General features: G+C 41.2%; 3 protein-coding genes across 6 annotated transcripts in view; 2 read left to right on the top strand and 1 right to left on the bottom strand.

Moving 5' to 3' along the window:
* The window catches only part of cenpp (centromere protein P), a 119,240-nt gene extending 118,389 nt beyond the window's left edge, over positions 1–851 (bottom strand). For 2 of the 3 annotated variants that reach the window (XM_034138680.1, XM_034138679.1), the window contains exon 1: positions 320–418. The gene's annotated coding sequence lies outside the window, so the exon portion shown is untranslated. Of the gene's footprint in view, positions 1–319; positions 419–763 lie in introns of those variants that run through there. The other variant, XM_034138681.1, reaches the window with a different exon arrangement.
* On the top strand, positions 753–14,521 carry nol8 (nucleolar protein 8). 2 transcript variants are annotated; one of them, XM_034138674.1, is made up of 18 exons: positions 753–927; positions 2,896–3,043; positions 3,384–3,446; positions 3,729–3,807; positions 3,937–4,093; positions 4,764–5,077; positions 5,985–6,247; positions 6,775–8,141; positions 8,853–9,035; positions 9,468–9,581; positions 9,700–9,793; positions 10,396–10,537; positions 10,629–10,712; positions 11,664–11,992; positions 13,184–13,328; positions 13,464–13,525; positions 13,674–13,756; positions 14,110–14,521. In XM_034138674.1, the coding sequence occupies exons 2-18, from the start codon at positions 2,923–2,925 to the stop codon at positions 14,167–14,169; spliced, it is 3,660 nt and encodes a 1,219-aa protein (XP_033994565.1). In that variant the 5' UTR covers positions 753–927; positions 2,896–2,922; the 3' UTR covers positions 14,170–14,521. The 2 variants fall into 2 exon arrangements, with proteins under 2 accessions (XP_033994565.1, XP_033994564.1); XM_034138673.1 differs by having other exon boundaries at positions 9,465–9,581.
* Positions 14,522–15,118: 597 nt separating this feature from the next.
* Positions 15,119–22,157, top strand: gpr37l1a (G protein-coupled receptor 37 like 1a). Its single transcript, XM_034138672.1, has 2 exons — positions 15,119–16,147; positions 19,170–22,157. Exons 1-2 carry the CDS (start codon positions 15,497–15,499, stop codon positions 20,160–20,162), a joined length of 1,644 nt encoding a protein of 547 aa, XP_033994563.1. The 5' UTR covers positions 15,119–15,496; the 3' UTR covers positions 20,163–22,157.
* The last annotated feature ends 275 nt before the right edge of the window (positions 22,158–22,432 follow it).

The raw sequence follows: 22,432 nt of genomic DNA, 5'->3' as shown, positions 1-22,432 counted from the left end.
AGTTAGGTACAAGTGACGTTACAGCAAAGTAAAACTTGTTTTAATGTAATGTCATTAACGTTACATTACACCACTTGTCTATACCTAGTTGAACTTAGAATTAAACAGGCGGTTTTTCCCACATTAGTTATAAATGCATTTCTCCTCCTCTCAAAAGTTTGCTGAACATATTTAATTTATAAACTAAATTCGCTGTGAAGGGGTTAACGTTTATTTTGTATATTCACTACAGTAGCAGAGCATTCTAGCTAGCTAAAGTTACGAAGGCTTCAAAAAGACACTAGATAAAGTCAAACTGTCAAGTCTAAAGTTAACTTACCGTATTGGTCTTCTTTATAATGTAAATTGAATTAAATAAGTGTATTTAATCCTCTTCTCCTCATATCACTCTTCTTTCTGACAACCAAAGCAATTTGGAGCCTCGCGCCCTCGGACCTTACCACTTTTCGCCTAGAGCAGGGGGGAGAAACTATTTCTGTGAGAAAGCGTCACACAGTTTGCCTATCTAGAGATTCAAGAACTGATGATTTTAATGTAAAGATCTGTATTTTAAAAGTACATTAGCTATGTATTATTGTTAATATGCACTAAATAAAAAGTTGTCCAAGCTGGAAAATATGAGGTTCCCCTACATCGAAGGCGTATCTGTCAGCTGTTGGTAATCCTGAATGATTACAACGTTTTTTAAGCTAATTAATCAAGATGAAAAAATATTTGTACATGATTAACACTGATAAATAAAGCATTTTATTTATTAACTTACCGGTATCCCTTTCTGCGTTTATTTTCGTTTTTTCTAGAGCGGTTGTTGAATCTCACACAGCGGAACGTTTCGCGTCTGCGGAAGGGAACAAGCGCGGAAAGGAAAGACTGCAGGAGTGCAACCCCGGACAGATTTACCGGTAACACCAGCTGGATACATGTGAGGTAAACATTTGTTGGTTTTTCTGTCGATATAATTTAAACCAGTGGTTTGATCTAGAATCTTCGGCTCAGTTATTGGTGAATTTATTTAGATAAGGTGGTTTATTTAGACTGTGTGCTGCTGTCTTAGTTCCTCCTAAGATTTAAGAGTTTTTTTTACACAGGGCTGTCTCTGTCTTACTAGCTACTGGCTCACACTCACCTGCAAATTGCACTATATTTGCTTAAACACATTGTTTAAAAAACTTCTATCGAAACTGTATATACTGACCTAAAGCGTATTCATGGTATACCACTGTTTATACTGTACATGTCACATCTTTAGTCTATGCACGTTTAATATCATACATTCATCAGTTTGTTTCTGTATGTAATGTCTACTTTTAACATGTTTATGCTTAAAACCTCTATGTGTGTATGTTATACTTTTACTTGCACTGCCTACTGTAACTGTTACTGTTTAATCAATCCATTGTTTTATTTAAAGGGCAGAGTCACCATGCAGCATGGTCCCAATACAGTTGACTTAAAAACCGAATGAATACATAGAATAAAGTCTACAAATAAAACATAATCAGCGTTAAAAGGATAAAAATACTAAGTTCTAGGGTAGGCTGCAATGAAGTGAATACAAAGGGTCACTCTATTTCAGGTTTTCAACTTAAAGGGGACCTATCATGCAAAATGCACTTTTGTACGTCTTTTATACATGAATATGTGTCCCCGGTGTTCCAGGGAACTCACCAAGTGTCAGAAAACACAACCCTCTCTATTTTCCTCCATACCCAAATCTCTAAAAAAGGGGCTGCAACGGATCTGATAAAAACTGATCCAGATTTGAACACTGTCCTGACGTCAGGACGGTGGCGCTACGGCTATTGGGCCAACTCTCCACCTATCAGGGGAATGTGGGGTTGGGCCACGGCCGGCCATTGCCGCTCGAAAGCGCTGGAGACGCTGTAGTACATATGCCAGGCCTGTAGGTGGCGCTGTAGTCTGCCACAAAAGCAGCGAAGAAGACTTCCCGCCCATAGTTACCATGGTTACCCTTCTGTTTATTCTCCGCTGTGGCTTTTTTTCTCCCTCCCCGAGGCAAGCGTTTGCTCCCGCTGCTTTAATTCAATGTAATCCCTCCCCGTCGAGGCAAGCACTGTAATTCTCTCCGGTTAGTCCACCAGCAGATGACAAACACCCACCTCTCCGCCTCTTCCAAGGAACGAGGGGACCGTGCGGCAGAGTTTCAGTTAGGTTTTCTTTCGCCGGTCAAGATGTCCGTTAAAGTTTAAATCTTCCGGACAAAATTAGAAAAGTGCCGGTCAAAGGTCTTCTTTGTTATTTATTGAGCTTTAAAACAAATGAATAACGGCTCTATATAATAAAACACGGAGGACGGAGATCTCTTTTTCTCCCCCTCTTCTGACAGCCCAGCAGCTGATCAGAGCACGGCTCACCTCTCCTGCAGGGGGGCGTGGTCAGCAGAATCAGACCCGTAGACAGCAAACAGCACATAGAGCGAAATGAGGCATGGCTAAAATGCATGATCTGTTTGGTATTTTGAAAACAGAAACGTATAAATATACCTTATATAGGTATGGCCCTACAATATATCATTTAAATATAGCATGATAGGTCCACTTTAACTTACTTCTTAAACATGTAGCTCCCCAAAAAAGGATTGAATGTTCAAAATATTGACCCAGAAATGTATAATGTACAGCTTTCACTATTGTAAAACCAAAAAGGTGCATATTTCCAGAGTTGAGCGCATAAAGTAAAGGGAAATTAAAAAGTTAGAAATGCCAATTAATCTATACTCAAAAGTGTCATTGAGTATATTTCTGGTTGATTCACCTGTTATTGACTTTTTTAAATATTTTTGGCATTTTATGTTACATTAAATTGCACCCATGCATGTTGTATTGATGAGTTACTGAACAGAGGACTGACTGCTGGTGTTTGTTGTGTGTGCAGTGACAGTGTTGTCGTGGATACAGAGAGATGCAGCGGCTTTACGTTGGTGGGTTGAGCCACACAATCACTCAGAAGGATCTCAAGGATCGGTTTGGAAAGTTTGGACAAGTGGAGGATGTGGAGCTCCGGACCAGGAAGGACGACGAAGGTGAGGAGTCAAATTCATGGTTGGACGCTCAGACATTATAATTACAGTTAGATATTTAAATTACATTTAATTCTGCTCACTATTATGCTGTATTTTATGTTGCACACAATCTAGTATCCACCCTTGTCAGTCATTTTTTTTTTTTGTTGATATTTACAAAAAGATCTGTTGGTTGCATTTAGGGAAGCTCTTATAGGTATTTTCGCATTTTGTAGTAAATTATATTGTAAAAATTACGCATATTATCGTTTGAAAGACACTTTTCTAGTACTGGTTATTGCTATCAATTATTTTAATTTGTATTATTTTTAACCTGAATGTGTTCTGACTCTTGTTGCAGGTGTTCCTTACAAAACCTTCAGCTATATTAACATCAACATTACAGACGCCGACCTAAAGAAATGTAAGTGAACTGAGCCATCTGCACATTTGGTGTCATTCATCCTTATTTGAATGAAAACAGGAAAAAATACTTTCAGTGTGGGTAGATAGAATACTCTTCATAGATAATGTTTCAGTATCTACAAACTAAAAAATAATCAGATAAATGGCTGCACAATACTGGTTCTGGAAAATTATTTTAAAATGTTGATTTATTGTAGTGTGTTTAACCCTGTGTTTACCATACCTGACGTCAGAGCTTGTGTTGTATCATCAGTATGAGATCAGTCTGTTTGCTCTGCAGGTATGACGGTGCTGAACAAATCCAAATGGAAAGGAGGAACTCTGCAGATAGAAACCGCTAAGGAGAGTTTCCTGCACAGGTACATTCACGTTCACCTCATCATAAAAGTCTTCTCAGTCTAACATTAACTCAATCACTATGGGGCAGGATGAAGTTGACATATTCAACCATCAAGTTGAACATTCATTTGTAATATTTGTATCTTTAGACTGGCTGAGGAGCGGCAGACGGCAGAGCAGCAGCGCCTCCTGCCGCCTGCACCGGAGGACCAGAAGCAGAAGATGCTGGACTCCCTGAGCAAAGCCGGCGTGGAAAACTTTACCATGAAGGCAGCGGTGCCGGGGACAGAAGTACCAGGACACGAGGTACACTCATTTACAGCTTTATTTTTGGTGGTTTGACTGCCAAAAAATAACTAATAACAGCTGGTCGTGTAAAAAAAGTTCTGTCTTGCCCACAACTCTACCCAATTTAATATGTTCCTTAACTGGTTTAGCTGTTTTAATTAAGTCATTGACATCTAAGGCAAGAAAATCCAGGCAAAAACATTGTTTTTCAGGCAGTAGTTCCATGATATGTGTCTTTTATACACTCTTGTCTTGTAAAAAACTCCAAAATACATATATATAATATGTAGGTGTTTAATTTCGTAAACTTTGTCTACTTGAACCTGTATAGTTTTCCAAAATTACTAAAAGTTAGAATAAGATAATGCCTCATTTGTATATTGTTACATACCATTTTTGAAAACTTGTAACATATAAGTAATTACCAAAAATCAACTGTTAAATTACAACTCTATTCACCTGTAGTGTCTCCCATGAAAGCCCAAAAGCAACAGGAAGGATGAGAAATTGGAAATATCTGCTGTTACTGTTTGGTTGTATTCATGGTAGCTTAAGATTCCTTAGTAATCAAATAAGAAGAGATGCTGTTAATGTCTGCTATTTAATTATTGCTGTGAAAATGGGTTGCATGGAGAAAGTGATATAAGAATAAAGGTGTTGACTGTCTTCATGTGCTCTCTGGTTTCAGGACTGGGTGGTGAGTAAATTTGGACGCGTGCTGCCTGTGCTGCAGCTCAAGTGTCAGAAAGGCAGCCGAGCTCGAACCCTGAAGTACGACCCGTCCAAATACAGCCACAACATCCGCAAGCTGGACCGCCCCTCCACAGACCAGTCCGCCTCAGACCTGCCCACCCCGGTGAGTCAGCTGACCTGGGAGCTGCAGGGGGGCGATGACGACATCAGCAAGAAGAGGCGCGGAGAGTTTCCCGCATACGAGCCGCCGAAACGCAAGAAGATCCCGAAAGACGCGGTCAACTCACTGAAAGCTGAGGGCAAACCCAGGTAACCATGGGAGGTTTTCCACTCATCCAAGAGGTCCACATGTTATTCTTAGAATTCCTGAACTTTTCAGTTTGTTTCTGTGATTCCCAGATGTTTTCAGTCTTATCTTAATTTCTCTGGAATTTCGCCCGCTTCCTGGAATCTCTTTTAAGGTCCTGCTGGATTCTCAAATTCCCCAAATCGTTCAATGGTTTCTGGGCTTCTCAGCTAATTCCTGACATTACATATTCTCCAAGTTATTTTCACGATTCTCAAAGTCGCAAACATGTTTATTGGACTCCCAAATGTTTCTTACGGTTTCTTCTCATTTCTGACACCTGCTGATATTGGGTAATGCCAATTGCAAAGTCCTCTTCAGGATTCTCAAAGATTTCCAACAGTTTCTTGGATTTCCAAATCTTTCTTTCTTTTCTTAAATTCGAATAAGTTCGTACTCGATTCCCCAAACTTTATAGCTGGCTTTTGATTTTCTGGAATTCCCAGTTCCTGCTGGTTTGTTGAATTAACAATTGCTCACACTGATTTATTTTATATTTTGTTTTAGGTGGCTCCTATGATTCTCATTATCCAAAATGTTTTATACAATTATAGAACCCCATAAATAATAAAGCCCTATTTTTAAGCTATCGGCAAACATCAAACATGTTTTTACGCCAAAATAGATTCTGTATTAGGTAATCAGTGCCAGATGGGAACAAAACAGAATCATGTGGGAAATAGAGTCTAGAACTATTTTAGGTCAACTTAAGTCAAGATTACTCTGTTGGTATTAACAATATAAAGTTCCTGGAAGTGTAGAACTATGAATATATTTAGTCTATTGAGTATTTGAGTATTAAGATTGACTTCATCCAAGTGTTATTTTACCCCTATCGTCATCCTGTCTCCTCTCTTGTTTTCCTGTCAGATTGAAGCGGAGCGTTGACTCTGTCGCTCTCACAGAGGCTCCTCAGGTCACCAACGGGCATAAACCCCCCAGCACAGTCAGACCAGCTCAGATGAAGGGGCCGCCTCTTACTCTCAGTGACATCGATTCAGACGACGAGATCCACAGAATAGTGGCAGTCCAGAGCTCCTCCCATGATGCACTGCAGCAGGACGAGGATAAACTGGAAGTGGTTGGACTGGATTATTTGGTGACGCCGGGCCGTGCTCGTCAGCAGCAGAAAGGTGACAGACGTGTTTCAAACAAGTCCATTTTTTGAGAATTATAAATCTTTTTTTGCATTTGTCTTTTTAAAGGAGCTTCTAAAAAATCTTATACCAATATTTATAGTTTTTTATTTATCAAAGAAATTGTGACCATAATATATACTGAGCGGGACAACAAGAAGAACAACAACTTGTTGTGCTCTAACTATGTAATGAAAACACTGCTGACATTTGTTGTAACTTATTTGCCAACAAATAAAACACAAGTATATCTTTGATAAAAAGTTAAAATATTATCTGATTCATAGAAATGATATATAAAGGAATGAAAATGGGAGAATGTATTAAATTGATAAATAAATAAGAAATCTTTTTTTTTTAATTATTATTATTATTGAAGATGAACCAATTTTTTTTGTATATACATATAGCAGTTATTTAAAAAATAAATAAACGTTAATTGAATCAATCAATCAAAAACAGTTTTTTGTAAATGTTGTTAAAATGGGACAAACTGCCAGAACATGCTTCTCTTTTGATTTCAGGAGGTCATGGTGATGAAGAGGAGAATGACTACGACTCTGCAGACACAGATGAACTGTTGGCCTCCAGGAAACCCCCTCCTCCTCCTCCTCGTTCTTCTTCTCCTCCTCCCCAGGAGAGACCGACCCTCACTGCAGGAAACATCTCCGGGAACAACACGGACAGGAAGACAAAGACAAAGAAGAAAAGTAAAGCTGGAGAGGAAACGGATGCTGAAGAACCCTCCACACAGAAGAGGAGGGATGCTGGGAAATTAAGTTCTCAGAAACAAAGTAAGAAGACGAAAGCCCTCCCTGTTGTAAAACCATCTTCCTCAGAATCAGAAAGTGATGATGATGATGATGATGATGAGGAGGAGGAGGAATCCGCTGATTCCAGTTCAGATTCTGATTATGAAGCCATGTTCTCTAACGTCACTCGTCTGGAGATCTCCCTGGCCGATCTGCAGAAGCTCGCTGAAGAATTCCAGGATACTTCTGAGACTACAGCTCCCAGCAGCCTCAGCGTCTCTGAACGAGAAACTAAGCCCCCAAAGAAGGGCACCACGCCGGAGGAGATCCTCGCCGCCCTCATGGAGGACGACAGCAGCGAGGAGGAGCAGCAGTCAAAGAAGAAGAAGAAAAAGAAAAGGAAAGCAGACGCTACAACCCAGCTGCTGCCGGCCTTCAAGGGGACGAAGGCGCTGAACGAGGGGTCGGAAACAGAAGAGGGACAAAAGGAGGAAGAGGAGGGAGAAGGAACTGAGGTTAAAAAACTAAAGATGGACCACAAAGCAACTAGCAGCAAAATGAATGGACAGAAACACACAGAAACCGAGAGCAGTGAGGATGAGGAAGAGGAGGAAGAAGAACCGAAGAAAAAGGAGGCAGTGGTGAAGAACATGGCTGAGAAAGCTGAATCAGTTTCCTCCTCCAGCAGTGATGAGGAGGAGGAGGAGGAAGAACTGGAGAAAAAGGGGAAGGTGTTCAAGAACATGGCTGAAAAAGCTCAGAAAGAGTCCTCCTCTAGCAGCGATGAGGATGAAGAGGAAGAGGAGGTGCCAAAGGCAAATCAGACTGTTCTTACATCTAAAGCTGCAGCAGCTTCATCCTCCAGCTCCTCCTCTGAAGAAGACGAGGACGAGATCCTTCCTGCTAAAGATGCAGTGAAAGCAGCACCTCCCCCTGCTCCTCACAGTGAGTCCTCCTCCAGCGAGGAAGAGGAGGAGGAGGAGGAGGAAAAGCAGGCTCCTCTCCGGGTCCCGTTAGGAGCTAAGGAGGAAAAGGAGCGCCAGAGGAAGGCCAACATAAGGAGGCTGGCAGCTGTCCAGCAGAGGCAGAAAGAGACGGAGGAGAACAAGAAGCTGATCCAGGGAGCGCTGGCCAACCTGGTGAGGGAGAGCCCACCTGGGCCGTCCTCTCCTCTTCAGAGGGCTGCTTGAGGGTTGGGATTTGGCCAAACGGGTTAAGGTCTACAATAAGTTCAGGTCTAGACTTTAAGATGTTTAGATTTAGATGAATTGACCCAAACTGTGTTTTTGTTTTTACAGCAACTTACACATAAAGACAGTACACCAAATGTTGACATGAATTAGTATCCCAGCTCTGAACAGTGAGAGTGAGGAAGATTGTTTAGGGATGCTAATGCAGAAGGAACAACACAAACAAATGATCATATCAATTAATGAAGCGACTAATTGAAAACAATTATCAAACAGTAAATAATTTTACAGAGGGAAAGTCTAGACCTTGGAAACTTTTCAGATTAATTAAGTTTGCATTAATTGAATTGTATATTATAATCCTTAATAGAGTATTTCAGTGGTTAAGTTAGCAGACACAGAGGAACATTAGCATGCAGTCTGGTTTTTGGAAGGATGTACCTTTCCAGTATTTGTTTGTGGTGCAAAGCCTAAGTTATTAAAGCTCTAACATGTAATACTCAAAGGTACAAATATTGAAAACACACCGATGTACCAATTGAATGTGGCCGTGTCAAACAGACATACCTTCAGCCTGGTGGCCTTCATCAGAGCAGCATTAAACTGAGCATTGTCTGTAATATGGCAGCGTGTCTAACACACAGTATTTCCCTTCATTAGGATGCTCCAGCAGCAGGAGCTGGGAAACACATCGTCTTCGGCTCTGATGATGATGAGGAGGCTGACAGTGATGATGAGCAGCAGACAACTTCAGAGATCAAAACGCCAAAGAAGACGCTGTTCCAGGACAGCCAATCAGAGAATGAGGCACCAGGTCATAAGAACACCACAACAAAAGAAAAGGTGAGAGAAAAGTTACTGATGTTATTAATGTTCAGATTCTGCCCATGAATTTCTGTAAAATTCTGTATTTATTCATTATCAAAAACAACATTCAATCAGGAATACTCAGAATATATATTATGGGTCATAGTGTCGAGTGACAATCATTTAGATTTTCCAATAATATCAATTCTGAATGCCTGAAACAGTTTTAACCTTAATAATCAAAAATGTAAGAAATAAGAATTATTGTTGAAGTTTTCTACAGTCACCTTGCTATGATACTAGCCAATAATAGAGAAGTAATCGTTGTCATGTTATGGCCTTGTTAAATGTACCTTGTGACAATAACCTAAAATGTTATGTCCTTAAAGCTCTGAAATCAACTCCTTAATCATCTGTTTTTGAACTGTGTGTGTGTCTGTGTGTTTGTGTGTCGTGGTGTGTCAGAAGCTGTCTGGAACTCATCTGTTTGGCGGCAGTGAGGAAGAGGAGGATGCTGATGAAGAGGAGGATGGCAGCAGGTTTGACATCAGGCCTGAGTTTGAAGGTCGAGCAGGACACAAGGTGAAAAAAGGAGTTCACACATATATCTGTTTTCATTATATTCAAGTTCTATATATTATTACAAATGACATCAATGGCAAATGAATAATTGTTGTGTGTGTGTGTGTGTGTTGTCCAGCTGATGGAGCTGCAGTCTCGCTTCGGGAAAGACGAGCGTTTCAAGATGGACTCTCGCTTCCTGGAGCAGATTGAGGACAAAGAGGGGGAGTCAGGTGAGGGGGCTCTTTGGGTAGAGCTTAGAGCTAGATAGGTTTCCTTCACCTTTCTGCAGAGCTCTGGTATGTTCACGCTCAATGATTGAGGCTGATAATAAAACAGTCATTTCCTTATTGGTCCATTTGTCCTTCTCTCACACAAGATTTATTATTTTTGGACAAAATTCATTTGTATTAATTTCATTTTCATCTTGTTTCTTTCTCAAATAAGAATGTGTGGGTGTATTTTTGTAATTGATTTGAAAGGCTCATTCAGGAGCGTTTCCAGTAGTGAAGCTAAGAAAATAAACGTTGTCTTTAGGTTTGCGTCAAAATATGAGTTGTTGTCTAAAGAAATTGATACAGTAACTTCTCGTAAAGATTTAGAATTTTCTCTCTGTCAGTGCGAGAAGATATTTAGGCTTGAGTAGAACTAGGCTTAAAAATATGCATTTATGATGTATAAAGGTAGAGAGAGAGTCGTATTTGAATACTGCTGGATACATTTTGTTTGTGTGATATGCTTTGTTTTGTCCATCTGGACATTTGTAACTTATTGCACTGAAGTGAAAGCTGTGAACTCAACTTCTTGTTAAATAAAGTGTGTGTTTGTGATTCAGAGAAGAAAAAGAGCGGGACCGAGGAAGAGGAGGCGCTGGAGGAGGAGAGGAAGAAGAGCCTGTCCATCCTGCAGAGCGTCCTCGGCAGCAGCCAGCACACCTCCAGCAGCAGCAAGACCACCAGCAAGGCCAAAACCTTCAGGTAGCACACTGACTCACTCACATTCACACAATCTGGACACGTTTCATCTGAAATAGGAAATAAATCCAAATAATCAAATGTGTGTTTGCAGAGATGTGTCAGCGCTGCACTACGACCCCAGCAGAGAGGAACACGCTGCGTTTGAGACCAAGACAGAGGACACCAAGAAAGAGAGGTACGAATACAGAAAGTATAAACCCACCGATCCATGTCATCTGCTCGGATTCTGACCCAAATAACTAGACATATTTTATAGGTTTAAGTCTGCCAAAGACAAACCAATCAAAATGTACAAAAAGGTCATCTTTACCAAATACTTGTATGCAGGAATGAGTCCTAAAACCAAGAAATAAATTAGTATTTTACAACTTCTTGATCCCTAATCTGGATTTCAATGGATTCCTCAAAGGGGTACATGGTCAGATGCCTGAAATAAGTCTGTGGTTAACACAAGCTTAAGAGATTGTCTTGTTCCATTCTATGAAATAAAATGCGTCCCTGGTTGAAGCTTTTACAGTACGTGCCTTTTAAAAACGGCGGTTGCTCACAAGTGGCTAAAAGGTTGTTGGGAACATTTAATGTCAACACACTTTAAAAGGCTTGTTGAGTTTAAACTCATGGCATGTCAATCTTCCCAACTTATTATATCACCACACTAAGAGGAATGACTTTTGTAGAGGATGAAGTAGGGCTGCTCAATTAATCGTATTTTAATCACAATTACGATTATGATTTTTGCCATAATCGATCAGCCCTAGGATGAAGTCATGTGACTGCGGTGTTGTTCAATTTGATCCTAACATATCTCTTTCACTTCTGGTGATTTCATTGAATCTTAAAAAGCATAAAAGGTGTTGGAAGTATTTTGAAGATTATCTTGCTGAACAAAACCTGTATGCATTATAAATGTTTGTTTGCCCGAGAGCTTATTATCTGCAATAATCCAAAATCTAATAAAAAAATATCACGATGCCTTTTTGTCGAAGCAACCAGGGTTATGATAACTTCCAGGTTGTTCTCAAATACAGGTCTAAGGTCTAAAATACATCTGTCCTCCCCTCCGCCCTTTATTATCAGCTCTACCTGTACTTCTGTAAAACTGTCATGTGATCTGATGTCTTCACAGTAAGGCAGCCAGGAGGAAGAAGAGGGAGGAAGCTCAGAAACTCCCGGAGGTTTCTAAAGAGATTTACTACGACGTGTCCGGTGACCTGAAGGCTGTGTTCGGTCAGACAAAGGAGGAGGAGGAGGAGGAGGAGGCTGTTGCAGAAAAAGAGGAGACAAACTGGGACCAAGAGGAAGAGAAAAAAAAAGAGGAGGCAGGAGAACAGGTTGAACAGCCGACCCTGGAGTCTTCCCTCCTGTCAGCTGATCGTGGCGCAGAGAAAGAGGAGGCGTCAGGATTTAAGTTCTCTTTCTTTGGAGACGACGTAGAAACAGGAAGTGGAGAGACAGGTAGGTCTTATCTCAGATATTTACTTTGACTCTCATACCCCATTCACACCAACGGTGTTTCGGGGCCGGTTCGGTGCTGGTGCTTGAAAAGCACCGGGTTTTCCTGTTCACACCGCAGCGGAGCAGCCTCTAAGCTCCGGAATCCGGTTCGTTTCGAGCACCAAAAAGTTGTCCGTGTAGAAGCAAGAACCGCATACGTCACGCTTACGTCGGAGGGGGGCGAGATTAACCTGAGCTAACAGTTAAGGCGAGTACGGCAAATAAAAGTTGTAACAAGCAGTAGTGCTGAGCAAAGTGACTAGAACGCAACCACACACTTGTTAAAAAAAAACACACTTTATAAAGTCAGGCAACACTAACCAGGCTTCGTGTGATTCTGTTTATTTGTACCTTACTTTGACCATCCGTTCGCTGTTATTGATCATTGTGGAGAGCAGGCAGACGTTTTGTTTGTTATTATAGCAGCTATCGGATGGAATCAATACATGGGCTGCACAGGTTGTCATGTCCGACTATCACAAGTAGAATCATAATGAAAAATACGTCGGTAAAAAGTGCCTGTAGAAAACTGCTTAGCAAGTAGTCAGTTTAGCTTCGGTTGCTATGCTAACATCACCCATTTTATACCAGAGAAACTTTCATAACAGCGTTGTGATGCCAAACAGCGTCAATTCAGACTGACACACATTCACTTAAAGGGAACTGGGGATATGTATCAGCTGCTTGTGTGACAGTCAGACAGTGAATACTTTAGAGCCGTGTGAGCTAACCCGGAGCTAACGGGAGAATACACTCGTGGAAGAGCAGCAGCACTGCAGCGGTCGGTAAATGCCGCTGAAACACATTAATAAACAATGAACCACGGCACTCTGGAGAAAAGTATAAGGTTGGAGAAGTCGTTATTTAATTTAATCTGGCTTCGTATGATTAAAAGCAACGCAGTCCCCGGCCCGTTGTTGTTGTGAGGTGAGCTCCGTTGGGGAGAAAATCAGCGACGTAAACTGTGACGTCATGACGCAGCAGCGGCAGCACCAGTCGGGCTCTGAGCGGTGTGAAAAGAGCCGGAGCTAAACCGAAGTACCGGTTCTGAACCTGAAAAGCTCTAGCACGGAGCTTGAACCGGAGTTGCGTTGGTGTGAAAGGGGTAACAGAGAGATGATTTTCTTTTAATACTTTTTATATATCTGCCAGCTGAGTACAAGATAGAGAGCATCCAGGCGCCAAAGCTGTCATGGCAACAAGACCCACGTTTCCATGACAGCAGCTCAGATGAGGAGGAGGAGAAGAAGGGGCAGGAGGAAGAAGAGAAGACGCAAAGCAACGTCATCGCCAAAATGTGAGAACATTCCGATTGATTCCTGTAAACTGCTCGATGTATTCAAATTCCTCTTTTGTTTGAGCTATTATTCTAACAGCTTCAAGTTCACCATCTATCAGTCGGGTTCTAAACTGTTTCTGTTTCTGTGCACAGAGAGGAGACTCCAGCAAAGACCGGCCTTTTCTTCTTCTACCCTGAAGACAGCAGGCTGACCGGTAAGATGAAGACGAAGATGACAAAAGAAGATCTTGTATATCTTTGTCCCACAGACACTGTTAAATGTTTGCCTGGTGGAAAACCTACATAACAGACTGATAGCAAACTGATTTTAAAATGTTTCTCTCCGTGTGTTTCCTCCATCAGAGGGTCCCAAGTTGTTCTGCCGCTCCTCTCAGCTGGAGGAGCAGAAGGAGCAGTGGGAGGAGAGGAGGACCGAGCTCAGACAGGTGACCTTCAGTTTACATCAACTTCTCAGTCATTCTGTCATTTAGGCCAAAATAATTCAGAGGTTTTCTTCTACTCGATAAAACAGCTGGATTGTATTTATGTTATCAATATACTTAGCTGTTGTTTAGGGCTGCATCTAACGATTATTGGTCATTTTTTATTAGTCTTCCAATTTTTGTCCATAAAATTACACAAAATATGAAAAAGGCCATCTCAGTTTCTTTGAGTTGAAGAACTTTAAATGTTCATTTTGATTTGTACATGTTTACAGAAGTAATGCTTTATTAACATCAAACTCAGAGTTGAATTTGGGAACATTTGTTAAAGACATTTCTATTTTTTGTTTCTACAGGAGTATCGCAAGAAACACAAGGATGCCCGGAGGAAGCTGAAGACCTCTGTAAAAAGCTGAGGATTATGGGAGGTGAAGTCTCATTGTTAGGGTTTCCCCTCACTGGTATGGACTTTAGAAATATTCATCTCCTTTGTGCCGTTTTGAGCCCCAGACAGGTTTCCACAGTCAGCAGGAGAGACACCCAATGGGAAAGTTCAAGATCATCTATTACTTTTTAACCTGGGAAGTACTTCCTCTTGGTCCGTCTGGTTTTGTTTTCTTGTTGGTTTACTGCTGCAAATAACCTTGTGGACAATCAGCAGAATTAGCCAATCACAACTGCAGAGGACCAAACCTGTTAATACAAAGGGTTCAAATACATAAAGAAGAGTTTATTAAAACTTTAATAAAAAATAAATGTGCAAAAATGTATGGCATTTTCTTTTATTTTGTTGATTTCACTTTGTTTGTTGAATTGTATTGTATTGTTTATTTAAACGCAAAAGTCTCCCCAATTCCAGAAATCACTTAAAGTGGACTTATCATGCTATATTTGAATAATATAGTGTAGGACCATACCTATATAAGGCATATTTATACTTTTTTTTTTTTCAAAATACCAAACAGATCATGCATTTCAGCCATGCCTCATTTCGCTCAATTTGACATTTTTTAGCTCTGTTGTTGCAAGGGCAGATTCTGTGAGAACAGCACCACCTACAGGCCTGGCATATGTACTACAGCGTCTCCAGCGCTTTCGAACGGCAATGGCCGTGGCTGTCTCCTCCTGATTGGTGGAGTTGGCCCAATAGCCGTAGCGCCACTGTCCTGACGTCAGGACAGTGTTCAAATCTGGATCAGTTTTCATCAGATCCGTTGCAGCCCCTTTTTTAGAGATTTGGGTATGGAGGAAAATAGAGAGGGTTGTGTTTTCTGACACTTGGTGAGTTCCCTGGAACACCGGGGACACATATTCATGTATAAAAGACGTACACAAGTGCATTTTGCATGATAGGTCCCCTTTAATTTCACTGTATTTCATATTTTTTTGGTTCCATCCAGTCCATTTTAATGGAGAAAAACAACTTATAAAAGACCAAGAAGTGTATCATCAATGTTACATTTAAAACGCCCTCATGTCCATTTTCACTGTTCACTTCAGTTTGCCTTTATTTTGAAATGTATAACCGGAAGCTCCGTGTTGTATTCATGATGAGCAACAAGTGCTGAGGGCCTGAGGCAGCAGACTCAAAACTTCTGCATCAGGACCGGACGGTGGTCGGACTCAGAAAAACTGATTTATGGACTTTTTTTAATAACACAAGTTATATAAGTTGTTGCAGCACATGTCTGTGAAAGAGACGGATCACACGGAACTGTTGTTGTTACTTAAACTGTAACGAAAATGAGTCCGGTTTTGTTTCTTCTGCTGCTCTGTCTGCGAACCGCGGAGCTCCGTCACAGATCAGCCCGGGAGGTTCAGCCGGGGTCTGCGATGGAGACGGAGGATGCTGGACCTCCGGCACCGGGGACAAATGATGTTCTCTCCCCGGATAGGACTTCTCTAGCCCGAAATGAAAGTTTTAAAGTTCCCGGCCTGAAGCGGGTCCCCCGTGGAGCAAAGGATGGTAATTTCAGGAAAAGAGAGCCGCACTCACCGAGCAGTAACGGGCGACCGTACGACGACCCGAGCGGTTACTTCACCACCACCCCACGGGCAGCCTCCTCAGCCCGGCCCGGTACTAACTCATCGTCAGTCCGCGGGTCGGGGCTCCTCAACCCGCTGTTCCCGGTCACCGATGGCTCCTACGCGGCGTACGCGGTAATGCTGCTGGCCCTTGTGCTGTTCGCCACGGGCATCGTTGGTAACCTCGCGCTCATGTGCACAGTGTGGCACAACCTGTACCTGAAGAGCGCGTGGAACTGCATCCTCGCGGGGCTGGCTTTCTGGGATTTCCTCGTGCTGTTCTTCTGCCTCCCCGTGGTCATCTTCCATGAGCTCACCTTGAAGAGGTTGCTAGGAGACCTGTCCTGTCGGCTCGTGCCCTATTTGGAGGTGAGAAGGGGCAGATGAATGTGTGAAACGTTTTAATTTACTAAAGTTGTATTTACTTAAACATTACTCTGCCGAAACTTAAGTTAGACTGTTGAAGTTGTGAGAAAATAGAAACGAGCAACTTAAACTTTTCAGAATGTGTGCCAAAAGACTAAAATTGCCAATATATCCCAAAACTTTGAACAAGAGTCTAAAACCCAATTACATAATTTTCTCTCATTTTTAAAGAGAGAAAAGCAGCAAATCCTCACAATAATGTAATCTTTGCTATTTATGTAGTAGGCTAACCATGAGTTGCTTCTGAAAGTATTTAAATTCTCTCTATATATATATATATATATATATATATATATTATAGATATATATATATAGAGATATATATATAGATATAGATATATATATATATATAGAGATATATATATATATAGATATATATAGATAGATACACACACACACACAAAAACGTGGATGTCTTTGTCAAGAGATGTCAAACAACTTAAACAGTTCAAACAAACTACTCAATGTGATGATAATTAAGTCTGCCTTCACACTGTCAGTGCTGTTTTTATACCCCCATGTTAGACTCATTGTAAATGTTATCCAGTTTAATAAAGAGACACCAGGGCCGTGATGAATGGCCTGTCTGTGTCTTGTTGCTGCTCAGTTTCAGACTCAGAGCAGTAACAAACGTGCTGTTATGGGCTGTTTGGCATCTGAAGCCGTCTGTTATGAAGCAGCAGTAGAGGCCGGTGGGGCCCTGCATCAAGAGACTCTTCTTCCCCAGCTCACAATGAAACACAGAGCCATAGTTATCAAGGACCTAGGTTGAATTTGGGGACATGGAAGACAAGTTATGCTTTCCAGAGGGGGGAGTTAACATTTTAAAACGAAAACATTTCTTTGTTATTTTAAGACCCAGTGTTTCTGCACTATGGGTTGTACTTGTATATTATTCCCCTTGGCACTGATGAAAGATTAAAACAACATGAAAACTATTGCTGCAATCATGTTAATTGATAAATCACACAATACATTTTTAACGAGTCGTTTAGATGTCTCTAGAATCTCAGAAAATGAAAAAATAAATCCATAAAAATGTCCTAAAGCACAAGACAGCACATCTTCTAATTGCTTGGTTTGTCTAAGAAATGTACAAACCAAAAGATAAGACATATAAATATATATTTTACTTACCTGCTCTGTCTCAAAGCGGCTCTACATGTTGATAATGTTTATATTGTACACATCTTACTGTCCACATGTACACGTATGTATATATATTTCTATACTTTTTTTAAATGATAATGTTCTTAAAGCTAAATAATTATGTGAAAGTTCATGCAGTATCTCAGTTTTTTGGGTGAGTTTCCTTCACAGAGTATTAACTGAGATCCCTCCCAGCCTCTTGGCTACCATTGTTGGGTTTTCAGCAGCTTCATCTGTCTTCTGTTTCATCGTGTGGAGTCCTTGTTTTTGGCTCTTAACCACTTCCAAACGCCTACACAGCTCTAAATCACTGAAGTGGAGTTTCACTAATTTGTAATAACAGCTTGTACGAAGCAGTCTTTAACAAGGTCAGGGTGCTGGCCTCTTCCTTTCTTTGTTGCTTCACCTATTTTCATGCAAATTAATGACTGCATTTTTTTCTAATTAATTAAAGTTCTCAAAATGGTCTTTAGCAGTTTGTGGTCTCCTTATTGAGCAAAGTTGAAAGTGGGTCAGGCTGCCAGCTGCCCCTGTGCTCTGTTAGTTAAACTATTTTCATGCTAATTAGAGCTCTGCTTCTGTCTTAATTATCTTCCGTTGTGTCTTAACTGTTTGAGGCCATTAAGCACTCTCTGTAATGATAGTCTGTGTTTTTGGCTAAAACCACCAACGTTAATGGGCACGAGGCACCAATAACTGTCTCCAGTCTGTCGGCTAAAAGCTGCGACAACATAATGGCTCTTTATTCCCTCTGTGGCTCCTTTTATTTCCCTGTTTCTGTATTCTAAGGCAGTTTCTTAGAACCTTGTTATTACTGTAGTTGTGGCTAATTTCCCTGTAGGCTGGCACAATAAGGCAGAGGAAAGCCGTAAATCTGTTTTTTAAGCAACAAAACACCTTCCTGTGGTCTATTTAAACCATCTGTCTGCATGAAGGCGTGTTTTGTCTGAGTCGTGCTAACAGGTCACGTCTGACTGAACTAAGAGCAGCCGCATGAATGAATACAGTGAAAGTTAAGCTACTTAAAAGAAGCTCTGCAATGTTCAAAGATTTTTTTTTTTTAATATATTAGATTGTTTAAATAACTTTAGATTATTATTATTATTATTATTATTATTATTATTATTATTATTAGATGGTTTAAATAATGTTGTACTGTTTAAATCCAGAGCAGGCTATCACCTCTGACTGGTGTCTGGCGTCTTCTCTGTACTGTAGCAAAGACACAGAGGCTTCTTGTAAGAACCCTTTACTAACGGCTTATAACATCGAAAAGGTTTTTCTGATTTATTAATAACTAGGAAAGGCTCTGTTCTAGGAGGTTTGTAAAACTATTTTGTTCCCCAATGTGTGCCATCTATCATTTATTATTATCCCTTACTGTGGAGCTTACTGTCTGAGGATATAAGTCTTGCAAAGATGTATATCCCCATTGATATCTGGACATCAGAAAGACTACACATCTTCTGTCACAGACTGTTAACCCACCTTGTTTCACTTGTTAAACCTGAGACACACACACAAAAAGTATAGCTCATTTGAAATTAATGCACCAGCACTCACAATTATAAGCTTATTTGAAGCGAGAAAAGTGTCAGCCTAAAGGGGCCCTACTATGCTTTTTGGGGGTTTTAGGTGCAGCAGCACAGGCAGTATGAGAAAAATAAAGAGCTTTTTGAACATTAAAGCATGGAGACATGTCACAGTAGAGACAGAAAATACAAATATGAACCTGAAAATGAGCAGAATAGGGCCTCTTTAATTAAATGTAATGTAAGTATTAACTTTCATCTGACTGCCACTCCGTCTCTGTCAGGTGAGCTCTCTGGGTGTGGCCACATTCAGCCTCTGTGCTCTGAGTATTGATCGTTTCCATGCAGCCACCGGCCCCGGGCCCCTACAGACGCCGAGGGTGGAGCCCTGCCAGTCCATCCTGTCCAAGCTGTCCGTCATCTGGGTGGGCTCCATGGTGCTGGCGGCCCCTGAGCTGCTGCTGTGGCAGCTGGTGCAGGAGACCGTCAGCCTGCCGATGCTCCCCAGTGACCGGCAGGGAGGAGGCTCTCTGATGGCCGCCTTAAGGGCCCGATCAGAAGCCTTTAAGGTGGATATCTGCGTCCGAGAGCCGTCGGTGGAGCTCCCAGAGAACATCTACTCTCTGGTGCTGACCTACCATGAGGCCCGCATGTGGTGGGTCTTCGGGTGCTACATCTGTATGCCACTGCTCTTCACTCTGGCCTGCGACTTAGTGACGAGGCAGGTGGTCGCCCAACGTCTCCCGCAGAAACCCACCATTGAAAAAGTGATCGAAAGATGTTCGTCCTCGTCGAAGAAGAAGCAGCACACGAGAGAGCAGAGGCTGCGCACAACTGTGATGTCTCTCACCATCTTGTACGTCATATGCAACCTGCCGGAGAGCATCTGTAACATCACCCTGGCGTACGTCTCCGCCCACGTGTCCGCAGCTCTCCCGGCTCTGGCCCTGCCGGCTCTGGGTTTGCTGGGACAGTTCCTGCTGTTCGTGCGTTGCTCGGCGACCCCGGTGCTGCTGCTGTGCCTGTGCCGCTCGCTGGGCCAGGCCTTCATGGACTGCTGCTGCTGCTGCTGCGAGGAGTGCCTCCCCGATGGCAACTCTTCCTCATCTGCCTCGACTGCAGCCACCTCCAACCCCTCCTCGCCCACATCGCCAACTCCGTCCTCCCTGTCCCCTTCCTGCAAAGATGAGACCATGAAGAGCTTGTTGCCGATAGAACCATCAGTTTGCTACGACCGGGTGAAAGACTCTTCAACAGTTATCGGGACACCCTGCTGAGTTTTAGAACTGCAAATAGGTTTATCATTTAGGTGTATTTGTTTTGTCCATCATATAGTGAAGCAGGGAAGACATATTTTTGTAGGGTGACCCGGAAGTCAGCATCACCCTGGTTCCCTCAATTAAAGACAATGGGATTTTCCCAATGGATTGTTGCATATGAACTGACGTCTTTGATGCTGAGAAGAAATCGTTAAAGTATGTAAGCTTGTGTCAACCACAGATCTTCTTCAACCCATCGAGACGAGGGAACCGGAACTTCTAAATGCTTACACAATTCCGGGTTTTAGGACTCATTCCTGAATCACTCTTTCTCTATCATTTATAAGAATGTTGTACTCTCCAAGTTGATATCGGAGATCTGGGGGAAACAAGAAGTCTGATGTGTCCGATTTTGTTAAGTTCTTCCAGATCCGCAGAGCAGTAAACCGATCAGACAGGTTGGAGAGAAAAGTACACACACTCCTCTGCACCAGTCTGTTTTCCAAGAAGGGAAATCTTTATACTGTAGCATTCAATAAGATTTAGGGGAATAGTATACTTCCTACTTTTCCCTTTTTAACAAGACGATGCCCCCATTATACAAAACCAGCTCCATAAAGAACTGGGTTTCCCAAAAAACAACAACGTTACTGTACAGAGCCCTGATATCTGCTCTATCCAATGCAAACCCAGATTTGATCACCAAACATCACCATAACAATGCTTTTGTCTAAACTTGATTTGGCACCAAAATATTTATTTTCCAAGGTAAAGTTTTAACATAAGGTGGGTCTGTAAAATGTGATGGATGTTACCATTGTTGACTTTGTTTTTCTTTCCGAATTAAGTTTCTTCAACCAACAAATTCGTTTCTAACCTGTTTAAATGTCTGACTGCTCGTTTTTTTATTATCCATTATTCCCTTTGCAGTGAAATCCCGTTTTTTCAGCGGTAAACCTGCAAGTACAATAAAATATTATTAAAACTGATAGAAATGATGGACAAAACTACTGAAATAAAAGTTGTTATAGACTGGAATTATCCTAAGTCTGTATGAACCGGTAGTTTAGAGCCACTGTAGGAGCAGAAACGTGACTACGGTTAGATGATTACAAACAATATAGAATGTCTGATATTGTTTTTGTGCATTTTTTGTGGGGGGATTTTAGTGTTGTCCACCTGTGATGGATTTAATCCTGTTATTTTAGGAGTCATAAATATTTTACAGGTGTTTTTTATTATAAAGTTATTAATATGGATCTAATGCTCTTTCGAATATCTGTATTTTCTGCTCTAAGTACTGTATCAGATAGAAACACTGGACATTAGAGGGATTTTTTAGGGATAAACTGAAATAGAAATACTACTGAGACTTTTTATCGGCAAATTGACTGCTGTGAACTTATTGAAGTATTTCTGTTTGTTTTTTGTACATGATTTTGCTGTTGCTGTTTGTGTAGACAGTAGGTTAAACATGGGGATGAAAATAGGTCATATTAGATATAAATCAGAATTTTGAAGCTACGAGACTTGGGTATAGTCAATTTTTAGGATGTTAGTAGATTCCTTTTGTTTTTAGAATTTACATTTGATTGCCCTGAACAGTGGAGATGTTGATAAATGCTCTATCTGTGTTCACAAAGCCTTTTATACAACAAATGACTGGAATAAAAATGAACTTAATGGATTTAGAATTCCATTAATTCTTATTTCAAATCTGAATTTTATGTTTTTTGTTTTTTTTTCATTACATCTTTGAATATAAAATCTGATTATTACCCACATTTTAAACGAATCCCATCCAAAAACCAAAACAAGTCAACTGATTCATATGTCTTCCTCTGTGCTATAGAAGTGTCACGATCTGTCTGTGTTGTGTTTTGTCTTGTCTTTTTCTGTCTTTGGTTTCCTGTTTTATTTTGAAAAGTGTTCACCCCCTGTCTTTCCTGTTGCTTCCTGTCTCTGTGTTCCCTCCTGCCTGATTACCCGATTGTGTTCACCTGGTGCCCCTGTGTTTTCTCCTCCCTCCTCACCTGTGTCTTGTTTGTGTGATTAGTCTTGTGTGTATTTTAGTTCTGGTTTTTCTGTCTGTCATTGTTAGTTCCTTGTTTGTCTTTGACTGTGTCACGGGGTAGTGTTCTGTTTTCTACTTTGTTACCTTGGATTAAAGGAATTATCTTGGAAATCTGCATTTGGGTCCTGCCTGCTTCACTCAACCCTGACAAGAAGAAGACCTTAACAAATGCTCTATTTCCTCCTGTTTGAGTAATGTTTGCTAAAAACTGAAG

This window comes from Trematomus bernacchii, unplaced genomic scaffold (genome assembly GCF_902827165.1).
Source record: "Trematomus bernacchii unplaced genomic scaffold, fTreBer1.1, whole genome shotgun sequence".
In the NCBI taxonomy this organism is placed as follows: Eukaryota; Metazoa; Chordata; class Actinopteri; order Perciformes; family Nototheniidae; genus Trematomus; species Trematomus bernacchii.
The sequence above is the reverse complement of the archived record's forward strand: the minus strand, read 5'-3'. Positions and strand labels throughout refer to the sequence as shown.